General features: G+C 43.8%; 1 protein-coding gene across 1 annotated transcript in view; it reads left to right on the top strand.

The window, feature by feature from the left end:
- Positions 1 to 25,885, top strand: part of LOC124775355 — a 442,958-nt gene that overhangs the window by 372,560 nt on the left and 44,513 nt on the right. Inside the window, exons 27-28 of the mRNA XM_047250186.1 lie at positions 2,046 to 2,168; positions 24,429 to 24,635. Of these exons, the coding sequence (XP_047106142.1) occupies positions 2,046 to 2,168; positions 24,429 to 24,635 (330 nt within the window). The remainder of the gene's footprint in view (positions 1 to 2,045; positions 2,169 to 24,428; positions 24,636 to 25,885) is intronic.

The raw sequence follows: 25,885 nt of genomic DNA, 5'->3' as shown, positions 1-25,885 counted from the left end.
TAATGAACTCTGATCTGGATTATAATGACGAGATATACAACACCGTGGGAATGGAAGCAGTCATACGACTGAATAAAATATGATCCTCGAGATACTTCCATTGCGATACGCAGTATCTATGTAAGGATGATTCATGTTATGAAACTAAACGGATTAAATAAATTCAAAGAAAATTAACGAAAGAATATTTCTCACAAAAGATAATTCCTACAAAAGTTTAAAAAGCAAATGATAATGTCAAACAATTAAAAATAAATTATCTCTTATCCTTTCTGGTCAGCTCACATCAGCATTTATCGAAATAAAATTATCGGTGATGGTTGTAAACTAGCGGGAAAGGGAGAAACAGAGTTTCAATAAATATAAATAACGAAACAAATGTTCATTATTGTAAATATAAATTTATAATATACGAAAAATTCACATTAAAGTAAATAAATTTATAAATTTTGAAAATATTTTATTTTTAGAAATAAACTTTTTAATCACTTCTTTTTTAAATAGGTCACATTATTTGTGTCTAAAAATGTTGGCAGCCCTAGTCGTTGTCCACGTATAACAGGAAAGTCTGAAAAAGTGCGTAAATGAAGTCATTCAAACCCAGAAATTGAGTGAAAAATATTCATACACCTCTCTGGCTGGAGACTACTTTCACTCGACTGAAAAAAATCACCTAAAGGAAAAACAATCGACTCACCAAACGGTTGTTAACAGCAGTCGGTTTTTCCATCACCATCATCAAACTGTGTAATCATACAACAACTGGTTTTGTCCTATTTCGCAATACGTTACACTTGTTCATGTTGAGAGTCAACTGCCAATCTACATCTACATCTACATCCATACTCCGCAAGCCACCTGACGGCGTGTGGCGAAGGGTACTTTGAGTACCTCTATCGGTACTCCGTTCTATTCCAATCTCGTATTATTCGTGGAAAGAAAGATTGTCGGTATGCCTCTGTGTGGGCTCTAATCTCTCTGATTTTATCCTCACGGTCTCTTCGCGAGATATACTGCTTGACCTCGGTGAAGGTATGTTCTCGTAACTTCAACAAAAGCCCTTACCGAGCTACTGAGGGTCTCTCCTGCAGAGTCTTCCACTGGAGTTTATCTATCATCTCCGTAACGCTTTCGCGATTGCTAAATGATCCTGTAACGAAGCGCACTGCTCTCCGTTGGATCTTCTCTATCTCTTCTATCAACCCTAAAAAATGGCTCTAAGCACTATGGGACTTAACATCTGAGGTCATCAGTCCCCTAAAACTTAGAATTACTTAAACCTAACTAACCTAAGGACATCACACACATCCATGCCTGAGGCAGGATTCGAACTTGCGACCGTAGCGGTCACGCGGCTTCAGACTGAAGCGCCTGGAACCGCTCGGCCACAGCGGCCGGCCTATCACCCTATCTGGTACGGATCCCACACCGCTGAGCAGCATTCAAGCAGTGGGCGGACAAGTGTGCTGTAACCTACTTCCTTTGTTTTCGGATTGCATTTCCTTAGGATTCTTCCAATGAATCTCAGTCTGGCATCTGCTTTACCGACGATCAACTTTATATGATCATTCCATTTTAAATCACCCCTATTGCCTACTCCCAGATAATTTATGGAATTAACTGCTTCCAGTTGCTGACCTGCTATATTGTAGCTAAATGATAAAGGATCTTTCTTTCTATGTATTCGCAGCACATTGCACTTGTCTACATTGAGATTCAATTGCCATTCCCTGCACCAAGCGTCGTTTCTGTGGAGGATTCCCCAGTTACTGTACATAGTCTGAGGTTGAAAGGTTCCACTCTGCGATGCCACAGCCCTGTCGATAGTACGTGAAATAATGAGCCTACTTCGGCTGTTTAGTACTTGACGGAATATAGAATGTCGAGGTGGCACCATTATTTTATACGCGCTGAGGTTCTCTTCAACACGATCAAAAGCCATAGCTGTAGTTTCTGCAGTTTGTGACTGTGTAAATCAGAAAACTTGTGGTTACTGTACCAAAATACTGCCGAGGTCATTAGTCTGATTGCCGGTGGTTGCGCAGCCGACCCACCGCCAGCGGGGCGGACGTCCCTGCGCCGCCACCTGGAGGAGCTGCTCAAGACGATGCTGAGGGTCTGGGCCAAGCAGGTGGTCGCCGTCTCCGTCACGGGGGGCCGACAGTGCGGTAAGGCCTGGCGCCTAACACCGTGTGTGTGCTACTCACCAGCTAACACCCCACTAACCGCACGGAGTGTGTCAACAGTGTGTGTAGAACGAGGCTTTTGTCTAGGCGCCTAATGACACTGCAAGACATGAATTGAACCCGTGGATTTAATTTCAAAGAATATTCTTAATTTTTTTATTTACTAGCGATTCATCGAGAACATTAACACATTTCATCACACTATGTGAGCGTGGAAGTAGTTGCCATGGAGTAACTGATGAAATCAAAGTGAAATTGCTTTTAACAAATGGGAATTTTATTCCTAAAAGCTTTTTTTTTAAGAAACATATTTTCAAGAAACAAATTATAATCTGAAAGCACCATCTAAATATGAAGTTACAATTTATTCAGAGATAGAAACACTTTTTTTTTTACAGTGTGAGCTTTCGGGCTGAGAACCTTGCCGCTCCCTTTTGATACGGCCGTAGTCACGACCGCTCACAACAACCTCTGAAACACTACACAGGTGCAAACCTGCAACACACCACATTACCTTAAAGTAAAAGTTTTAACAATTCACACAAGCACACAAACTGTGCACCACGTACGAGGGATGCAAATGGTACAAAACACTAAAGTCACTAAAATTAAAAGATTAACTTGCCACCGAAGGTGCAACTTGATTTTAACTTCTAAAGAAAAGTCTTACGGTGGAAGGGTGGCAACTTTGTACACTAAACTGACCGTTTAAATAAAATCCCATGAAATGCAATCTTACATAAAATTATATAAGGTTGGCCAAACATGCTCTACAGTACACATATACCGCCTCTCAAAATGATAGACAAGATAAAAACACATTTCAGGAACTAGGCCGTTACACTTCGAGCAATAAATTCGTTAACACACCGAATCCGACAAACGTGACGGAAGCAGCTGTTAACGTACGGCAGATTGATAGGGAGATTACCGAACAACCCGAACCGCAGCTTGCTCTAACCAGCCCCTACTCCACAAGGGAAAAACGGATCACCCAACTCATAAATAACCACCTTCCCGCGGGTGGGCAAACGGAGAAGAATGGTGGGCGACTCCAAAACAAAGCGACTGGTGACCTCACCAAGAAAACAAGTAGAATTTAACAAGTAAAGGAAACAACATATCACGAATCACTTAACTTCTAATAAACTGCGATTTCTGGCGAAGACCTGTCGCAGCACCCTCAAAACGATCTCCCGAACCGTCCGCTGCCAGCCGCTTCAACGGACGCAGGAAGGCGCGCCGATCTCCCATCTCACGGCGTCGCAGCTCGCACCGGCCAGACCGGTGTCGTGGGTCGACTCCTGTTGCTCTCGTCTCGGCCGCGAAGCCACTACGCCTCGCTATACGGCGCGGCCCATCGGACTCGCGTGGCGACCTCACATGCGCCGACTCAGTGTGCGACCGACCAACTGATCGATCCAACCGCCAATTACGGTTGCCTGAGCAACTCGAGCAGACTGGCGGCCTAACGCGCAGACTCAGATGCAGGAACTAAGCCCCCGACCGGGCGACCAATCGTCGAGTTCTCTCACTGCGCCACAAATTCGGACGAGAGACCGACCCCAGACTGACTCGAGACTCACCCAGACTGACAAACTCACGAGCTCATAGCGCCCCTTAAATGTACGTGAACAGGCAACCTTACCCCTTTCCCACCAGAGGGAGACACCAACGCTGCGATTACCACAGCGGCGCCACTGCCAGAAACGGAGGGCGACTGCTTCACACAACGCGCTGCGGCGCGCTCTTCAAAACAGCAATTTTTTACCACGGCTCATGAATATCACGTGACAAATGATTACCGTGTGCCGTACTGGGACTCGAACTCAGATCTACTACTTGTCTCGAGCAGTCATTTTACCCACTGGAATATTCGAGTGTGTGAGAATGGGACCATCGGATTTGATGGAGGTATCGGGGTTCACCACAGACGTAAAGCTCTCCTTGTGGTATTCAGAAATTTAGTCTTCTGCAGCAGACGTCACACTATCACCGTGTAACATCATCTATAGTCTTGATAATGGTCTCAGTTCGGCGATGAAAAGTGTCCACAAGTTTCTTCATGTAAACGCTACCGAGCTGAAGCCACTCATCGATGACCAGGTTGATCGCTGTTTTCCACTTTCTGTCAAAATAGTTCCTAACATTTCTTAAGAGAATTACATTTTCCTGGAGACATATTGAGTCTCAACTTTATCGTCTATACGGACGTAAGTTATGAATTAAAATTTGTTCTAAGGCGAGGACTTGAACCGGTATCTCCGGCTTGCTGGGTAGATGTGCTATCCAGGCATTGTGGACAACACAGTTGCATAGTTTTAGGGAGGGCATTGGACTAGGGTAGTCCGCGCATCTGTGTGCTAAAGTTACATATTGGACTCCCCCTGAAATTTTGGCTGCCGTGACAGCGCAGCCCGAGATCTAGGTTAGTCATCGAATGTGAAACCAGGAAATACGATTGCGCTAACAAATTGACCGCTAGTAAAGCCCAATGTTTACGTCCACGCCATGTTGAGCAGTGCAAGGGGGAGTCCAATACGTAACATTTATCCACCTGTGTCAGCCACAATGCCAGGGTGGTGTGTGGACAGTCAGTGCCTAGTAAGCAGCAAACCTGGGTTAAAGACTCAACCTTGGCACATGTTTTAATTCGCTACTTCAGCTTCTGTCCTTATCGAAGATAAAAGTTGACACTCATTATGTCTCCAGGAAAATGTAAGTACATCAGATCAACAGATCACCTAAGCCTCAGATACATACAGGACTTCCCCATCACATGCAAAGTTGGGGTGCTGTTCCAAAATTGGAGAATCTCGGCTATTCTAACGATTTAGGAAGGGGAAAGTCAAGATGGAAAATTCAAATGGCTCTGAGGACTATGGGACTTAACATCTGAGGTCATCAGTCCCCTTGAACTTAGAACTACTCAAACCTAACTAAACTAAGAACGTCACACACATCCATGCCCGAGGCAGGATTCGAACCTGCGACCTTAGCGGTCACGCGGTTCCAGATTGTAGCGCCTAGAACCGCTCGGCCACCCCGACCGGCAAAGTCAAGATGGACTGAGGTGTGAGCCACTCGGAGTGGCCGTGCGGTTTGAGTCGCCATGTCACAGATTGCGCGGTCTCTCCCGCCGCACGTTCGAGTCCTCCCCAGGACATGGGTGTGTGTGTGTTGTTTAAGTTAGTTTAAGCAGTGTGTAAGTCTAGGGACCGATGACTTGAGCAGTTTGGCCCCTTAGGAATTCACGCACATTCGAACGTTTGAACTGAGGTGTGAATTGATGTTTGTGTTAGTGAGGAAACTGGAGTAGGGTTGTCCCTGCAGCTGTGTTAGCCGCATTACCGGGGTTGTGTAGTGGATAGCACGTCTGTGTAATGAGCACCGGCACTGTAGCTCAGCGTGTTCGGTCAGAGGGCTAGCTGGTCTGTATAATAAAAAAAACTGTGTGAAGGGTTCAACAACGAACATCAGCGGATGTCATGTGACGTCCGCTACGTCCAAATACAACGGACAATAACGAACAAAAAATGCAAAAAATGAAAAGAAGAGTAGGAGACCCAGGATCAAGTCCAACCTTGACACAAGTTTTGATTCATCACTTCAGCTTCTACCCTTATCGAAGATTTCCAAAGGAATTACGATTGGGGTCTATGGTGGGCCAATCGAGCTGTGATAGGATGGCAGAGTGCTCCTCAAACCAAGGAAGTATGTGTGCCGCTCTGTGAACACAGCTTTTGTCATCTCGAAAGACTGGACTGTCGCAATATTTACTCACCGTCAACTTACAGAAGGAAGAGCAACAATGATGAACGAGAATGTTGAAATAAACTGCCTGGTTCATCGTCGCGGTAACCGAAATGAGTTGGCTCAACTCACCGTTCGAAAAACGCACTCAAAACATCACGTATCCACCTCTAACCTGAACTATAGCCTCCGCAAAGTGCAGGTTAAATGCCTCATTGCGCCATCCAGGGGTTCGAGGCCATACATCATTTGAAAAGAGGCAAAATTTCGATTGCCTGACCACACAACACTCTCCCAGTCGGCTACTGCCCACTTTCTGTGTCGTTTGGCCCACTGAAGACTTGGAGCTTTATGTGCCGCTATGAGTAATGGCCTTTAGCAAGGTATCCTATTCCACATGTCCACTGCAAGCAGTCCTCCTCGCGTTGTTCACTCGAAAACTGGTTATCGTGGAGCTGCATTCACAGACAGCAGCACTTCCTGTCGGATTTGAAACCGATTGACGTTGACACACTTGTCTGCAGTAACTGTAAGTTAGGATCTTTTCACAACCACTGTTGTTGCGACGTGTTACACGGCTGCGAGTAGTTCTCCATTTCTTGTAGCCACGTTAGGCACCAACAAATTGGGTAGCTAGATGCAAGGTGTGATCATAGGCGCGTCCGGACACGAAAGATCCTTTCTGCCATTCTGATATGTCTCCACATCGACCCATCTTGCTGTGGTGATCTCATACAACCAGCTAGAACACACACACTACTTCATTGTTGAGTGTCGTGGCTAACTTCAGCGGTGGATGGACACATGATCGTCTCGTACTAGTTCTACACCATCCACAGTGTTCCAAGGCTACCAGTGTGCTATAGCAGTAGGGTGAGTAACACTTTGTTCGGCGAACTTAGTGCGGAAACATAATTTAACGTAGCGATGTGTCTCGAAGTGGGCTCAGTCAGTCTTGCATCTTGGACATCATCGAATCTCCTGTCGACGCACGCCTTTACAACTGACGTTGTGAACCCGTTTGTTGTGGTGATCGACTCGAAGGGAGTCAGTTCGAAACCCTTATTGAGCCAGGTGGCAAAGTGGCTGACACAATTGGCGGATTCGCACTGAGAGAAGTGAGCTTAGATTCCAGGCCGATCTTTCGGATTTAAGTTGCCCATAGTTTCCACACAATCCACGAAAGGCCAATGCCATTATAGTTTCCGCTTGACGCGAACGAGGCCCTAGGCATTGCCGAAACTTCTATAAATTTTACATTGATTACGCTGCGAAATTACCTGATTCCCAGATTCATATCTACCCACAGCCTCTCGCGCAGCGAGTAGTCCGGGATCACTGGAAGAGCGCACAGATCGCTGCTGTTCACATAAAAATAGGTGACCCTACGTCCGTCTGTTTCGGGATCCAACGGCGTTTGCTGGCCTTGGAAGTTTTGACGCTCCTAGAGCAATAAAAGCTTCTCTGTAAGAATAAGCACGCGTGCAACACAGTTAGCCTTTTTATATAAACGATAGTAGATGCAAATGAACACGTCGATTCCGTCTTCATAGTGTTATACCGGAGCCAAGGTAGCCCCTGCGGGACGGCAACCCATATACATCACAGAGGACGAGGTTGTGAGATTACGTCTTCGTCTCGGAAATGGACTGTTACTAGTGTGTGAGTGTGTTACCACGAACCATCGTGGAAAATTAGAAGTGAACATTTGTTTGCCTCAATTAGGAGACTTTGTTCGTTATTGTTATCTTTCGTTTGTATGTTCAGTCATCAACCCTGTGAACTTACATCAATAAAAGTTGTGTTTGTGAAAAATTGCGAATTGTCAGTCACAGCACATAGATTTTCTAAGAGAGCTCGACAGTTTACCACATTATCGTTTCATAACAACCAAGACATTATCATCATAACTATCTTCACAATTATGTGGTTCACTAGAGGACTAATGTACTACATCGACATACACCCCATGACAAAGAAGTGAAGCACGCAGAAGACATGGTCGGATGTCAATGTAGCTTCGTACATGTATACATCTTCGGTCGGCACGTAAATGATTTAGAGTTCCAATTCTCTATAACAAGTACGAGGGTCGTTCAATAACTAATGCAACAAACTTATTTTCTCGGCCAGTTTCGGTTGAAAAAATGCATAATTTATTGTGGAACATCGTGGAATATTTCCGCTTGAGCCATGGTAGTTTCATGAAGTTCCGATAGGTAGTGGCGCTGTACGTAGTCTTTAAAATGGCGTCTGTAACAGAGGTGCGTTCCAAGAAGAGAACTGTCATCGAGTTTATTTTGGCGGAAAACCAGCGCAGAATGTCTGCGGAGACCTGGCAGTGAACAAAAGGACAGTGAGTCACTGGGCGAGGTATCTGTCGTCATCGCAACGAGGACGCGCAAACCTGTCCGGCATCCGGCGTGAGGCCAGCCGCACACATCTGTGACTATTGCACTGTTGGAACGTGCGGACACTCTCATTCGTGCTGATCGACGTATCACAGTGAAACGCTTCAACTGGATGTCTCTGCTGGTAGTGCTGACACACCCGTCCGCCAATTGGGGTACTGAAATGTGTGTGCCAGCTGGGTTCCTCGCCATGTAACAGTAGACTATAAAGAGAAACGAAGGACCATCTGTGCGAAATTGCTTGCGACTTACGAGGATGATCGTCACTATTTTTGCTGTAACATCGTCACAGGTGATGAAAAATGAAACAGTAGTCTATGGAGTGCGCCACAACACCTCCTCTGACGAAAAAGTTCAAAGTCGCACCTCCCCCCCCCCCCCCCACTCCACAACCGATAAAGTCGTGGCGAGGGTCTTCATGGACTCTGAAGGGGTTATTCTGTTTGATGTCCTCCCTTACGGTGCTATGATCAGCTCGGAAGTGCATTGTGCTATCGTCATGACACTGAAGAAACGACTTCAGCGTGTGTTCGTGTGCCACAAAAATGCAAACAACCTTTCCTTCTCCATGACAGCGCAAGCCCTCACACAAGTCTGCGCAACTGAGAGGAACTTATAAAACTCCCCCGATCTCGCACTTTCCGACATCCATCTGTTTGGCCCAATGAAGGATGCACTCCGGGGTAAGTAGTACGTGGATGATGGGGTAGTTATTGATGCAGCAAGTCGCAGACTCCGACATCGACCAGTAGAGTGGTACCATGCGGGTATACAGGCCTTCCCAGTAAGGTAGCGTAAGGCAGCCACACTGAACAGAGTTTATGTTGACATATAGGGTTTTGTAGTGAAAAGAACGGGGAATAGCATTGTCTATTGGAATCCTGAATAAAATTAACTTGCTTTCGTTACGTTGCGTTACTTATTGAACGCCCCAGGTAGAACAGCCGCCTTAATGCTTTAGTGTGTTTCCTGTTTTGCGTTTTTACTAGGCATACTACAGCACAAAAAAGTGTTAGTTGTTGAGTGATATCTTTCAAGAGATGCCGTGTTCTTGTGTGAGACAGCTTTATCAGCACTTGTCAGAGTTTGAAAGGGACCTCTTTATCGGTCTCCATTCGACTGGCTGGCTGAATCGTGAAATACCCAGATTTGTGGGGTATTCGGATGTGACGGTGGCCCCAAGTAGGACTGCGTGGGAATGTGAGGGCAAAATCTTCGCCAAAGTTCCCGTCGATTATGTGTTACCACCACAAAAAACAATCGCCGTTTTGTGTACCAAGCACGTCGTTACAGCTTTGCATTTACACATGACATTCGGGAACAAGTAATGGACTGGCTGCAACATTCTGCGTCATCACGCGTCACTGGTCGGATATTAGCAGCGGCCTGACGTACGGAATTACCGCCCTATGCCTAGACTGCCGATGACACCAGAACTCAAACGGCTGCGTTCGGAGTATTGCTGTGACCTGGAAGCGTGGACTGTTGATGAATGGTTTCGCACTGTGTTCAGCGATGAATCGCGGTTCTGCACTACCTCAGATGATTGTCGTGGGGGAATATGGCGGTGACCTGGGGTTAGGTCCCATACCTCTAATGTTTTGGAGGGGCACAGCAGCGTTGCTTATTATAGCTGGTTCTCGTGACGTCATGGTGTGGAGTAATCGGGCATGACTTCAGATCACATCTATTACTGATTGTGAGAACTATGGCGACGCAACCATATGTCACACATACCGCGTTGTCCTAAGTCTTAATTCTCATGCGACAGTATAGTGCTGTCATTTTTCAACGTGACAGTGCTCGTCTATTCGTGTCATGAACTGTCTGTGTGATGTCGAGGTGTTACTGCGGCCAGCAACATGTCAAGAGGTGTCCCAGGTAGGACCTACTGTGAGTGAGCAGCTCAGATGTCAACTCTGGCCCAGCTGCAGCATCCAGGGTATCGAGGACCAGTTAAAACATTTTAGGGCCAGCTTGTCTCAGGAGATGATACAAAGATTTCATGACACCCCTCCCAAAAGAATCAGGTCATGCATCCAGATCAGAGGGGACGCTATACTATACTCATAAGTGGACACATATTGCCAAGTTCTTTGTTAATATGCCCCTATTTTGTAATCACTGAAATAACATTAAACACTCCCAAAACCCATGAATTTTCATGTCATTTATTACTCCCCTTCTGGGTGCTTCATGTTTTTTGCCAGACCTTGTAACAGACTGTGCAAGACACTGTGAAAGGCGGACGTTAGTTCTAACCCATTAAAAAATTTTATGCCCTGTTCCATTCATGTACTGAGCGAGGAAAAAAAGGCCTACATATCTCTGTACGCGCCCTAGACCACTCTTGTTCTATTGTCGGTCCCTAAGGGAAGTATACGAATCGCAGCAGAATGGGCGCACTCTTCCTCGAATATCGGCTCTTTAAGTTTACCGAACAGAATATCGCATAAAACAACGTCTCCGTTGTCACAAAAGTTCTCATTTATTTTCCCCTAGCGTATCTGTTGTACTTTTATATGGGTTCTACCGAACTGCTGCTAACCTAGTCGAGCGTCTCTGAATTTGTTCGATGTGATGTGCTCGACACTCTCTCTACTAATGTTGCAATCGGATCTATCGGGTCTTTTTTTATAGGTCCTAACTCCCACTCATTCACACTTCAACAGAACTGCCATTGATTATAGGAAATGTAACTTTTGCCCATATATTTCCGCATTTCTTTACGATCGTTCAACGCTGGCAGACAACAGCATCAACAACGAACGTAATGATATTCCTGACAGTCCTACCTGATAAATGTTTTAAGAATATTGAGAGCATTAGAAGGCACATTATATACCTTTGGAGAACAAGCGATGTTACTTTCGTTTCTGTTCAGTATTCGACGCGATTTACAACTTACTACGTACGACTAATTAAAACTTCTTCACGTTAATCACTCGTCTTTAAAGCTATTCCTTATGAACGTGTCCTGGTTACTAGTCGCAAATGCACTGAAGAGCCAGAGGCGTTTTGGAAATCGAGGAAAAAGGCTCTGTCTGCTCATTTGCATCTTCTATTTACAAGATATCGTACATGTAAAAAAGTGAGATCTGTTTCACACCAGAGGTTTCCCTGAACCCGTGCTGATTCTTTACCTCCAGCATAATATTGGAGCACAGCAAACATTGCAGTATTACGTAACAAGACTGACATTAGAGTTAGTTGTCTGCAATACTGTTCATCTGTTCGTTTACCCTTTATCTAAATAGCGGTGATGTGTGTTCTTTCCACTACCGTACTATTCATTGCTCAAGGGATTCTCGATAAATATGAACTTGGAAAGGAGCTAATTCTGAAGCATACGTTAAGTAAAATAGTGTCAGAGACAGCTAGGGAACTGTAAGAGCAGGTGAACGGAATGGACAGTGTCTTAAAAGGAGGATATAAGACGAACATCAACAAAAACAAAACGAGGATAATGGAATGTAGTCGAATTAAAGCAGGTGACGCTGAAGGAATTACATTAGGAAATGAGACACTTGAGGTAGTAGATGAGTTTTGCTAATTGAGGAGCAAAATAACTGATGATGGTCGAAGTAGAGAGGGTATAAAATGTAGACTGGCAATGGCAAGGAAAGCGTTTCTGAAGAAGAGAAATTTGTTAACATGAGTATAGATTCAAGTGTCAGGAAGTCTTTTCTGAAAGTATTTTTATGGAGTGTAGCCATGTATGAAAGTGAAACATGGACAATAAATGGTTTAGAGAAGAAGAGAATAGAAGCTTTCGAAATGTGGTGCTACAGAAGAATGCTGAAGATCAGATGGGTAGATCAAATAACTAATGAGGAGGTACTGAATAGAATTGGGGAGAAGAGGAATTTGTGGCACAACTTGACTAGAAGAAGGTATCGTTTGGTAGGACACGTTCTGAGGGAGCAAGGGATCACCAATTTAGTATTGGAGGGAAGCGCGGAAGGTAAAAATCGTAGATGGAGATCAAGGCATGAATATACTAAACAGATTCAAAAGGATGTAGACTGCAGGAGGTACTGGGAGATGATGAAGCTCGCACAGGATTGAGTAGCATGGAGAGCTGTATCAAACCAGTCTCTGGAGTGAAGACCACAACAACAATGTAATGTAAAATTTCGCGAAATGAGGCCGTTTGGTTTGGCGGAGGTGCTTGTTGACCTTTGTAAACTATTAAATAATGCAAATCAGCATCTTGGTCACGTATTGGTTTATTAAAATTCATGGCCGGTTCCAGGCTTCCACCTATCATCAAACAAAAAAATGTCAAAAAATATAAACGAAATACAGGTCAGTTTGTATCTATAGATATTGCCCGCATCATTGTTTGTGTGTGAAGGGTAATCTCAGGAACCAATTTAGGGTTTTGATACAACTTTCACTAATAGACAGACTGATTCACAAGGAATATTCCTGTATGCATTGTATTACCGACACGCCAGACAAATCATCCGGCTTCAGATACTTTGTACTATCCGTGCGATGACGGGGCGAGTCGGTGGTAAGTCTATACAACGGGCGTATGAACTTAGAGTAAAGAAGTGAACAGTTTACCCAACGAGTACAACAGCTGCACGTAAGTGCATATTCAATGCATATTAGAGTAAGAACAGGGAGTGTCTGCTCAAAGATAAAGTAAAAGCCACGATGTTAGGCATTCCTAAAATACGAGAATTGACTCTTATTCATTATTAAAATATGACATAATCTATATTTTTAAAATGGATAGTAAATTTAATATGAATAAAAGCCATACATCAGCCCCTTTCACATGTGATAGGAAAAGGTAATATATGATACAAGGTAAAAGTTAGGAGCATAAAATCATTCTAAAATGTGTCCGAAGTCTTCATTCAGAGCTGGATCACAAATTTATCACATGAAAACTAGCATATCGAATAGCAGGTAGAAAGCGCAATGTGATAATATACAGTGATGGAGCGTGTAAATGAGATGAATTGTGTTTCTCTCAATCTTTTCGCCCTGTGTTTGCGAAGTTAGATTTTTTTCTAAGGTTATCCCTTTCAATCTTGCCTTACTTAATCTCCTTTGGTTTACAAGTTCTCCCTGTGAACTCATTTCCGAGACTTGGTTTCCATCCTATTTTATTCTGTGAAAGTTAGCTATGAAATTTGGGAATTACTATAGATTGTGTGTTCAAAAAGGAACGAGAATTTTGTAATTTCGCTTGTTGTATAGATACTCGCGATGTTTTCTTTATTGTGTTGGTAAACGTGTCTGAATAGTACCTGTATGTAGTTAGCCATGTAGGGTACTAGCGAAACCCGGTAGACGCGTATATTTATTTACGTTTGCATATACTTGTTGTGGTTTTCAGTCCAGAGAGTGGTTTGATGCAGCTCTCCACGCTACTCTATCCTGTGCAAGCTTCTTCATCTCCCAGTACCTACTGCACCCTACATCCTTCTGAATCTGCTTAGAGTATTCATCTGTTGGTCTCCCTCTACGATTTTTACCCTCCACGCTGCCCTCCAATACTAAATTGGTGATCCCTTGATGCCTCAGACCGTGTCCTACCAACCGATTCCTTCTTCTAGTCAAGTTGTGCCACAAATTTCTCTTCTCCCCAAATCTATTCGATACCTCCTCATTAGTTATGTGATCTACCCATCTAATCTTCAGCATTCTTCTGTAGCACCACATTTCGAAAGCTTCTATTCTCTTCTATTTATCGTCCATGTTTCACTTCCATACATGGTTACACTCCATACAAATACTTTCAGAAACGACTTCCTGCCACTTAAGGCCGGCCGAGGTGGCCGAGCGGTTCTAGGCACTACAGTCTGGAACCGCACGACCGCTACGGTCGCAGGTTCGAATCCTGCCTCGGGCGTGGATGTGTGTGCTGTCCTTAGGTTGGTTAGGTTTAAGTAGTTCTAAGTTCTAGGGGACTGATGACCTTAGAAGTTAAGTCCCATAGTGCTCAGAGCCAGTTGAACCTGCCACTTAAATCTATACTCGATGTTAACAAATTTATCATATTCAGAAACGCTTTCCTTGCCAGTAAATAGCAAAACTCATTTACTACTTTAAGCGTCTCATTTCCTAATCTAATTCTCTCAGGATCACCCGATTTAATTCGACTACATTCCATTATCCTTGTTTTGCTTTTGTTGATGTTCACCTTATATCCTCCTTTCAAGACACTGTCCATTCCCTTCAGCTGCTCTTCCAGGTCCTTTGCTGCCTGTGACAGAATTACAATGTCATCGGCGAACCTCAAAGTTTTAATTTCTTCTCCATGAATTTTCATTCCTGCTCCTAATTTTTCTTTTGTTTCCTTTACTACTTGCTCAATATACACATTGAATAACATCGGGAATAGGCTACAGCCCTGTTTCACTCCCTTCCCAACCACTGCTTCCCTTTCATGCCCCTCGACTCTTATAAGTGCCATCTGGTTTCTGTGCAGATTGTAAATAGCCTTTCGCTCCCTGTATTTTACCCCTGCCACCTTCAGAATTTGAAAGAGAGTATTCCAGTCAACATTGTCAAAAGCTTTCTCTAAGTCTACAAATGCCTTTAATTAATCTATTTTCTAAGGTAAGTCGTAGGGTCAGTATTGCCTCACGTGTTCCAACATTTCTACGAAATCCAAACTGATGTTCCCCGTGGTCGGCTTCTATCAGTTTTTCAATCCGTCTGTAATAAATTCGTGTTAGTATTTTGCAGCCGTGGCTTATTTGCATGTATAGTATAAAAAAGGGTGATCTGTATCTAATCTCGTACCTATAATTCGTTGTATAAAAACGTAGAAAAATGGTAGTTCATATTGGTGAGATTCCATTACCTTTATTGGTATAAATTGTTTGATGAACTACAAACATTTTATTAATAAATCACGTGAATGAACAATATGTTTTATTATTCCATTCGCTGTGTAATAGAACCGACTTTAAAAAATTGAAATTAATGCTAATATTTAGTTAACTTGAGTAGATAAAAAATTTTTGATTTTCTGTTTTGACCTAGAGATGTACAGAGTTTTTAGAGTTCCCACTCTGGAGGTAGCAACTTGTAGGTCACCACGAAAAAAAAACCTGGCTTTTCTAAATTTCATCCGCCAAAGCGCAATGACTGCCCTTGAGCTGTGTTGATTGTCATCGCGAAATCAAGACGCACAAGAAACTGAAGTCGTTTGAACTTTAAGGGAAAATCAGACGAATCACTGGAATGCGTGGAATCAGCACACCTTGTGCTTTACATGCGCCCGTAATTGTTGTTGCTTCAGTCACATTCGACACCAGTATTCTCATAGAAAGTCTGGTTCCGTTGCACAACTTTGAACTGTTGAGGTTCCGAAGGAGCAGTATTGGTGAGCCAACATTCAATGTGAATATTAATATTGACATTCCAGGAAATGTACTGAGAAATTCTAGCGAATTATCGTCAGATTAATCTTTTTCTGCAGCTGTTTCAGTGGATTTGTATTTCGAAGGCGCACCAGGAATTTTGAATCGCATCTTATCACTGATTCTATTGTCATCATCATTCTTTGGAGGTAAGGTAGCTCACTGACATAGCCAATCGTGATTCCTGAAGTTGATGACGATGTTCCGAAAATCCTTCTTTTCAAGGTCTTCAGCTGACGCCCGAAGTTCACAGAAGTTCGGTGGGAATGGCATGTCCTATTTTTCAGGAAGGACGGGAAGTTTGCCGTTGTCCATGTCCAAAAGCTGCTTGGAAAATGTTTCTTTTTTATGCAGAAGCTTCTCCAAGTAAATACCCACATATATCGGTCGATGATGTAATTTTTTTCAATTGTCTCCACAGAGCCCAATTATTCAGACATCCGTTCAGTTCGTCTGTTGCTGCTGATCTTGAAATGACAGGCAAACTTTGACGGAAAGGAGCGGTGAGCAATATCAGGGCTCCACCCATTTGGCTCTGATCGCTTTGAAAATTTCACGGACTGTGATGAACTGCCTCAAGTCTTTCTTACATGCCACGGTTCACTCACCCCAAATAATGATTCGGCACCCTTCATTAAATTTCAGCTGTGCAGCCCATAAATTTCGCATCTTCTTCTACTACTACTACTACTACTACTAATATTTCGACTGTATATCGTTCAGTAACCCTCACAGTGAGCCGAAAGACTGACTCTCCGGCACTCGCTCCGTCATTTTAAACTCACAGACCGGGCCACTGCACATGCACACACAGATACACAAGCGCCAGAGAGGTTGATCGACGGCAAAGAAGTACAATATGTATGAATTAGAGCTATGGCTACACAGTCGCTCCACACTGGGATGTATCACTATCAGTGACACTGTGGCGTCGCCTTTGTATGTTGAGTTCGGAAACCGTCGGATTCCATAATTTATCCAAGCTCAAGCCGCTATCTCTATTAATTCAGCTCGTCACCAGGGGAATTTTAATCGCCTCTTTCACTACTGAGTCCCAAAAAGATAAAGTAGACGCTTAAATTTCGACGTTTTCGTAGAAGATAGAGTGACCAGTATCAATACAGTGCTCTGCAACAGCCTATTTATTGGGCTTTAAGAGGCGTGTGTTCCGTAAATATTTCGTGGATTGTACGAGTCGTCTGTCCGATGAATGAAAGGTGTGTCGCCTCCTATTGCTGCCTACTGGCGCTCCCACAATCAGCGAAGGCGTAGTGTCCTTTTTCTATGCCCAGCCAGTATTCTTAACCTCGTCGAGATACCTGAAATCTAGGTGACACAACACAGTCAATATTTGTTGCTCAATAAGTTGAAATTCAAATTATTACCATCGGCTAGCGGCGTCGTTTAGCAGTTGCCACCAAAGATGCTCATTAATAGTCACTAGGCGGCCGATTTGTGTTTCAGAATGAATTGATATCTTTGATTTTGCATAGCATAGCTAGACCGAATAAATTTCTTCAAAAGTCACAGGTTCATTTAACAAAGTTTATTGATATGATCCACTACAAGTAGTCATACTAAAGCCCGATAATGAATGTCCAAACAGGGTCTGTAATCTAAAGTCAAAGAAATTTACTTTTAATTAGTCTGGCTTCCAATGATGTTAACTATTTCGCGCAGTGACGCATGGACTTAAAGGATCGCGAATATTCAAAAGTCCAACGCTACAAGCTCTGACACTAAAATCTCGAACACAAAGATACCCAGACGCTAAAGACTCACAGACGCTCGAGACTAACAGACGCGAAAGACGATAACAATACGTGCGTTGGTTTATATAACAGTTATTAAACAAACGGGACGGTTATTAGAAACTCTTTCAGTGAAGTCACTTGCTGCTTTGCATGAAATTCTCTATATCATTGACTCTTATTGTACTTCTATTTAATTTTTCTGCTTTAAAACGAGAATTCGTGATTTTATATGAAATATGGGAACTGTTCATGACCAGTTCGAATAAACTTTAGTTTAAAGAAAGACCAGATATGTAACGAGGGTTCACAAAGGCCACGTTCACAAGGGATCTGGTAAACTCCAGCCTTCCGCAGCATCACGCCATCTTCATTTGAACCCAAGAGTGCTGCTGTCTTCGGTGGAGGACGAAAAATCACTTTCACTTTGTGCTTACTGAGGATCCGTCCTACTTTTCACGACAGGCTTCCCACGTGGCAGCAAATTCACGAATTTAAATCTTTTTGTGCCTTTTTCTGCATTCTTTATGATCATCTTTGGTTTAATTCGTAGTGCTTGCTGCGGATAACACCCGCTGGCTTCAAAAACTCTCTTTAAGTGTATATGGTGGTCCTGCAGACTGCGCTCGTCATCAATGGTGTGTGCTCCGTGTACCAGAGTTCGGAGAACGTTCATCATTTGGGAAGAATGGTGGCAGCTATTTGCATTCAAATATAAATCTCTACGTCTCTGTTTCCAGTACACTGGCATGTCCCAAAGTGCCATCATATGTGCGTCGAACCAAAACATCCAAAAACGGAAGGCATCCCTCATTTTCCATTTCCATTTCAAACTGGATTTCTGCATCGATAAAAGTCAGATCGTTTAAAAATTGTTGTAATTTATCTGCACTCAGGGACCACACCACACACCCTCGTCTCCAGAATACTGTGGCCCTTAAGTTAGCGTCTTTTCCTCGAAGTCCCCCAATAAGAAGAGTGACGAAGTCGTAACAGATTTTAACAGAGCTGTAATCTCTTTATCAAAACTTCTGCCGGTAATTGATAAGGATTGTGAAAGAGGAACCTTAATGTACAAAGAAACCACAGTATAGCGCCTCTAGCCCATCACAGGTGAAAATGTCCCAACTCCAGCAGACGAGTGTCTCCGCAAGTGCGACCGATGCGATTAAGGCGACATACTGGCGGCTACCGCCTGTGAGTGTGGAAGGTAAACAGGTTCTCAAAAGTTAATCAAAGCTAGAGCACGACATGCTATGGATACCACGCCTTAGGACAGGTTAGTGGTAGTTAAAACTTTGTGATTTCCCATAATATGCCTTAAGCTGTCTTCGTGACCACTACGTGAAAATCCTCAAAAACGTCTCCAGAGGACTGCGTGAGAGTCAGAACCTCATAAATACAGACGTTTTCAGACCATAAAACTTATTCGCATTTATTGTATTTGTTTGTATTTGCACTGTTTAGAAGTGCAGTCCTCTGATCATTTATGTGATTATAAGCTGCGGTAGTGTCCCCTACAAATTGATAAGTTTAGTAAGGAAATTATCGTACGTGTTGTGAGTCGTGTTGGCAGAAAATGAGGGTCAATGGCAAGAAGAGACACCAGAGCGTCCGCTTGAAACATTTCTAGTGCGTCGTAGACGGAGGAATCTTGGCAGGAGGCGACGTGGCTGCTGCCAGCTGTTCGCGTAACCCACTCAGTCTGCGGTCTGACATCACACCCGTTTTATAGCGTCCAGAGCATCTAAGAATAAATACGTTCAAGTAGGTATTCAAAACAAAACTTCTTGCTTTGTCATTCTCTTAATACTTTATTGATTTCACTAACTACGACACAAACTGAAATCCAGCTATAACTGCCTGTAGCAAAGCGAACAGTGTCGTTACGAATCCAGCAAACTATAGTCCGTGCCAGAGCTGTTCAGAAATATGATCTCTCAACCTCTTAGGCCTCTCGGCTACTACCTTATTCGATTATAACCTTTCAGTGATGATAACCCTTTACCCTGTACATCGATCCACATTATGCAGACAGAACTAAATGTGTATTAGATGTACGTAACTAGTGATCGATAGTCATTTCTAAATGAAATCTCTGACATTGTCGACATATTGTCAGCGCTGAAAGTTTTCTGTATGAATGCTTTCGTTATATTGTAAATTATCGAACGACAGCGAGATTTAAAATGATCTTATACATTGGAAATACGCCATATTTTAAGTCCCAATAAATATATCCACCCTAAAATTCGAATTGTTGTTGTTGTGGTCTTGAGTCCAGAGACTGGTATGATGCAGCTCTCCATGCTACTCTATCCTGTGCAAGCTTCTTCATCTCCCAGTACCTACTGCACCCTACATCCTTCTGAATCTGCTTAGTGTATTCATCTCTTGGTCTCCCTCTACGATTTTTACCCACCACGCTGCCCTCCAATACTAAACTGGTGATCCCTTGATGCCTCAGAATGTGTTCTACCAACCGATCACTTCTTCTATTCAAGTTGTGCCATAAATTTCTCTTCTCCTCTATTCTATTCAATACCTCCTCATTAGTTATGTGATCTACCCATCTAATCTTCAGCATTCTTCTGTAGCACCACATTTAGAAAGCTTCTATTCTATTCGTGTCCAAACTATTTATCATCCATGTTTCACTTCCATACATGGCTACACTCCATACAAATAGTTTCAGAAACGACTTCCTGACTCTTAAATCTATACTCGTTAACAAATTTCTTTTCTTCAGAAACTCTTTCCTTGCCATTGCCAGACTACATTTGATATCCTCTCTACTTCGACCATCATCAGTTATTTTGCTCCCGAAATAGCAAAACTCATTTACTACTTTAAGTGTCTTATTTCCTAATCTAATTCCCTCAGCATCAACCGATTTAATTCGACTACATTCCATTATCCTCGTTTTTCTTCTGTTGATTTTCATCTTATATCCTCCTTTCAAGACACTGTCCATTCTGTTCAGCTGCTCTTCCAGGTCTTTTGCTGCCTGTGACAGAATTACAATGTCATCGGCATCCTACTATAAATTTTTCTTTTATTTCCTTTACTGCTTGGTCAATATACAGATTGAGTGACATCGGGAATAGGCTACAACCATGTCTCACTCCCTTCCCAACCACTGCTTCCCCTACATGCCCCTGGACTCTTATAACTGCCATCTGGTTTCTGCACAAATTGTAAATAGCCTTTCGCTCCCTGTATTTTACCCCTGCCATCTTATATTTCGGTAAATATGTTTTCGTAATGATTCGTGATAATGATGCTTTACGAGTGAAAATGGATGAAACAAAAAGAGTAAAACTATTAGAAACATACGAGGGCGTGCTGAACATTTATGCCTCCGAATTTTTCATTTGAAAACTGTTACTGCTTTTTAAATAAAACAAACTAACAAACTTAACATTCTCCATCTTTATTCTTGATGTCTACACATTTATTTCCCACTGCAGTCACTCTGGCAGCGAGCACATTTCTCCTAACAAGAGACCAGTTTGTTGATACCGTCACTGTAGAATGTTTGACTTTGTCGACGGAACCAAACGCTCACCTCGGCCTGCACTGCTTCATCACTATCAAAGAGAAGTCCTCAAAAACGTCTTTAAGGTTTGGAAACAGATGAAAACCGAATGGGTCCAGATGGGACTGTATGGAGGACGATCAGTGGCAATTAACCCGAGGTATCGGATTATTGCAGACGTCGCAGCGCTCGTGTGAGGTATGGCATTTTCATGCTGACGGCGAGTGTGCTCCATGTGTGGAATTCGTGCTCTCACTTTTCTGAGGGTTTCGCAGTACATTGCAGAGTTTATGGTGGATCTTTTAGGCATGAATTCCAAATGCATCACATATTAAACATTCCAGAACACTGTGAGCATAACTTTGTCTGCTGATGGAATGGTATTGATCTTTTCTGGCGTCGGTGATCCTTTGTGGCGGATCTCCATTGATGCTTCTTGTTTTCGGGGTCAAAACAGTGAGCCCAGTTTTCGTCTTCTGTCACATTACTGATGTCGATATAATCATCGCCCCACCAGCTTTTATTCTTCTATGTATTTCAATTGGAGGTTGTCTACAGTTAGAAACTCGATTACAGCACCCACCGACAAGTTACGTTACACACCTCCATGTTATACGCTGCAATTCGGAGCCCTCTACCGGCGGACTGCGTCAGCGAAGCGAGAAAGTCAACCGAATAATATGCCTGACGTGTAATACCACAACCGATATTGATAACAGAATAAAAAAATTGAAGGCATTACTTTTCTGCACGACTTCGTACATGTCATGACAGAAATTAAAAGTGTTCCGCAGTTTTTGCTTTTTTAAAACTGTGTGTTTTGTATAATCCAAGATATATGGGTAGTAAAATATTACAAAGAAAAGCATTCTCAGTAAATGAGGGTAAAAACTAAAAATATAGAAATGTACTGGTTTATGGACCAAACCGGATACGCAACACTTTAAGTCACTTGTGAAAAAGTAAACTGCTGCAGGGTGTAGCTTTGAGCAATATATAAAGAACTCATTGGAAAAACATGAAACACACGCTACAGGAACAAAAATATTTTCGAAAACGTTCAAGGACAACTTGTTTAGCGTCAAAGATATTGTGTCAATATCTTTCAACACATCACTTCGAATTAATACAACCATATTACTACGCGAAAGCAATGAAGTCACAACGAACTGACATAAGTGAATAGATCTTGATGGCGACCTGAAATAACGGCGAGCACGGTAACACTCCATACGAGTTACTCTGCTTTGATAATGGCCAAGAATTGTCGAGTCCGACTGCTACTCTTCTCTTGTCGTCCGTTCCAGACGTGTAGGCTCCTCACCACGCGTGGAAATGTGTCAGGCTGGTGCTGCATTGACCACGCATAAAATTATTAAATCACGTCTGAGCAGAAGTTCACAACATTTATTACTGACGAAGTATACAGGGTGTCTCAGGAGGAATGGTCAGTTTCAGAGGATATGACAGGGACGATCAATAGAAGCAAAGAAGTCTAGTAAACGTGGGCTCTAAAGCTGATACCTTAAGAGCTATGAGCACTTTTTCTGCTTCGATACTGTGAAACATATCACTTCTAGTGCAAGCTCTTTACTTTCCATAGATAGTATGGATCGTAACAAGAAAAAATTGTGTAGTAAATATGGACTCTAAAATGCATACCTTCAGAGCTACGAGTACTTGTTCAGTGTCCGCCCCCTCAGGTGAGAGGTCAGCACTTTTGACTGGCATGCAGCGGGCGCGGGTTCTATTGCCGGCCGGGTAAGAGATTTTCGCTGCTCGATGACTGGGCGCTGTATGTCCTCATCATCATTTCATCATCATCGACACGCAAATCGCTCAATGTGGCGCCAACTGAAAAGACGTGCAACTCGGCCACCGAACTTCCCCAAGTGGTGACTCCCGGCCATCAATACCATGCGGCCAAGCTTATAGCTTTTAAGGTATGCCTTTTAGAGCCCATGAGCTTTGATTCGAATGAGATTTCCTATCATATCCCTGAATATTGGCCGTCTCTCCTGGGACACCCAGTATACAATACTTAATGCTCTTCTTCAGAGCACCGATGTTAGCCAAAATTTTCACTAGTAATCGTTTTGTGTCGAATCAGGTTAAGTTAGACTTCCAAGATGTTCTCACTCCAGTCGTTGATCAATGTATCTGGTGGGCGTCCGGTGGCCGTTGAAGACGAGTGGTGGTGCTCGTCGTACTAGCTGGCAAGGCGTTGGTGTCGGAAGTAGATTCGCTGACTCTCCAGTTGGACTCCAGCTGCCTCTCCACTTCGCTCTGCTGTCGTCGGGTCGTGCGACCTCCCTAAATACTTGGCAAGCGACAGGTTTCTAAGCAAAGCTCTAGTCGTTTATTTGACAGGAGCAGCAAAATAGTGCTCTCTCCGTACACCGAACCGGAACTATAGTGTCGTCTCGTCACATAAATCTGCTGTGCAGGCAACGCCGCTGACTGCTCTACCGCATGGAGCCTCTGTGCCCCGTGGATACAGCCGTTGACATCTGCCTCTCGATTTCTGTAGCAGTCAGCACCTACGTTTATACATAGACATTTACCGCAGTGAACTGTGGACTTGACGCTAAACATCTCAGTCAGAAGGATCCCATTCACAGCTTCTTGCCGGCGCTGTAGCCGAACGGTTCTAGGCGCTTCAGTCCGGAACCGCGCTGCTCCTACGGTCGCAGGTTCGAATCCTGCCTCGGGCACGGATGTGTGTGATGTCCTTAGGTTAGTTAGAGTTAAGTAGTTCTATGTCTAGGGGACTGATGACCTCAGATGTTAAGTCCCATAGTGCTCAGAGCCATTTTTTGAACAGCTTCTTCGATTTGGTTCCACTGAGTACAGATGTTATTGGAGCATTTGGTAGCCTGATTCTTACTGGTAGTATGAATTAACCCAATATTTAACCTTTTTTCGTATTACTATACTGTCAGCAACTTTTTGCCGCGCGGAGTGGCCGCGCGGTCTAGGGCGCCATGTCACGGATTGCGCGGCTCCTCCCGCCGGAGGTTAGAGTCCTCCCTCGGGCATGGGTGTGTGTGTTGTTCTTAGAGTAAGTTAGTTGTGTGTAAGTCTAGGAACCGATGACCTCAATCGTTTGGTCCCTTAGAAATTCACACAATTTGAACATTTGTCAACATTTTTGATAATTCCCAATTGGGCTACAATTTTCTCTCTCAAGCGCTGTTTTGTAATCGTTTTTCTGTGCTTTACCTTGTATCATGTGGATCTGCTCTAGAAATCCAAATATAGTTTTTACACAAGGTATTCTGCTTGTGAGCCTCCGGGCTACAAGAGGTGAGATTCGGCGGCAGCTCGTCCCAATACAACGGAGAACGCGTACCAGAGAACACATACGGATGCTGGAGGTTTACGCTGCGCTGTTCCAGACTGCGACAAGACGGTGGTAGTGCGGCGGCAGTCCGGGGAGTTCGGCTTCCGCATCCACGGCTCCAAGCCGGTGGTGGTGTCCGCCATCGAGCCCGACACCCCTGCCGAGTCGTCGGGGCTGGAGGTGGGCGACATCGTCATCACCGTCAACGGCCACGACGTGCTCGACGCCTCCCACTCAGAGGTCGTCAAGCTGGCGCACGCAGGTCAGTGTGCGGTGCGTTTGTCTGCTGTCTCTGTGCCTGCCTGCTCTATAAAGCCAACAAAAAAAGCTCTGTTCAGAGTGAGAATTTTCGTTGTGGACAAGCCAACTAGCTAGGGAAATCTCTGTAACATACAATTCACACAGTTCTCTAGAAAAACAAGGAAAAGAAAAAGACAGAATGATTTACTGACTTTACGCTAAAGGCAAAGGTTCCAGGTTCGAGTTCCGGCCCAGCGCAAAGTTTCAATCTGTGAGGGAACCTCAAATCAGCACACACACCGCAGTACAGTGAAAGATACATTCTGTAAACAAATCCACCGGCTGTGGCTAAGCCGTCTCTCCACAATATTCTTTCTTCCAGAAGTGATAGACCGACAAGGGCTGCAAGAGAACTGCTGTGAAGTTTGGAAGGCTGGAAACGAAGTATTGGCGGACGTAAAGTTGTGAAGGAGGGGTGGGGGATCGTGGGATCATCAGTCGTGCACGGATAGCTCAGTCGGTAAAGCACTGGCCGTTAAAATTGCTACACCAAGAAGAAATGCAGACGATAAACGGGTATTCATTGGACAAATATATCATACTAGAACTGACATGTGATTACAATTTCACGCAATTTGGGTGCATAGATCCTGAGAAACCAGTACCCAGAACAAACACCTCTGGCCGTAATAATGGCCTTGATACGCCTGGGCATTGTGTCAAAACAGAGCTTGGATGACGTGTACAAGTACAGCTGCCCATGCAGCAACAACACGATACCACAGTTCATCAAGAGTAGTGACTGGCGTATTGTGACGAGCCAGTTGCTCGGCCACCATTGACCAGACGTTTTCAATTGGTGACAGATCTGGAGGATGTACTGGCCAGGGCAGCAGTCGAACATTTTCTGTATTCAGAAAGGCCCGTACAGGACCTGCTACATGCGGTAGTGCTTTATCCTGCTGAAATGTAGGCTTTCGCAGGGACCGAATGAAGGGTACAGCCACGGGTCGTAAAACATCTGAAATGTAACGTCGACTGTTCAAAGTGCCGTCAATGCGAACAAGAGGTGACCGAGACGGGTAACCAATGGCACACCATACCATCACGCCGGGTGATACGCCAGTATGGCGAAGACATGCTTCCAATGTGCGTTCACCGCGATGTCGCCAAACACGGATGCGACCATCATGATGGTGTAAACAGAACCTGGATTCATCCGAAAGAATGACGTTTTGCCAATCGTGCACCCAGGTTCGTAGTTGAGTACAC

Source organism: Schistocerca piceifrons, chromosome 2, assembly GCF_021461385.2.
Source record: "Schistocerca piceifrons isolate TAMUIC-IGC-003096 chromosome 2, iqSchPice1.1, whole genome shotgun sequence".
NCBI lineage: Eukaryota > Metazoa > Arthropoda > Insecta > Orthoptera > Acrididae > Schistocerca > Schistocerca piceifrons.
The sequence above is the reverse complement of the archived record's forward strand: the minus strand, read 5'-3'. Positions and strand labels throughout refer to the sequence as shown.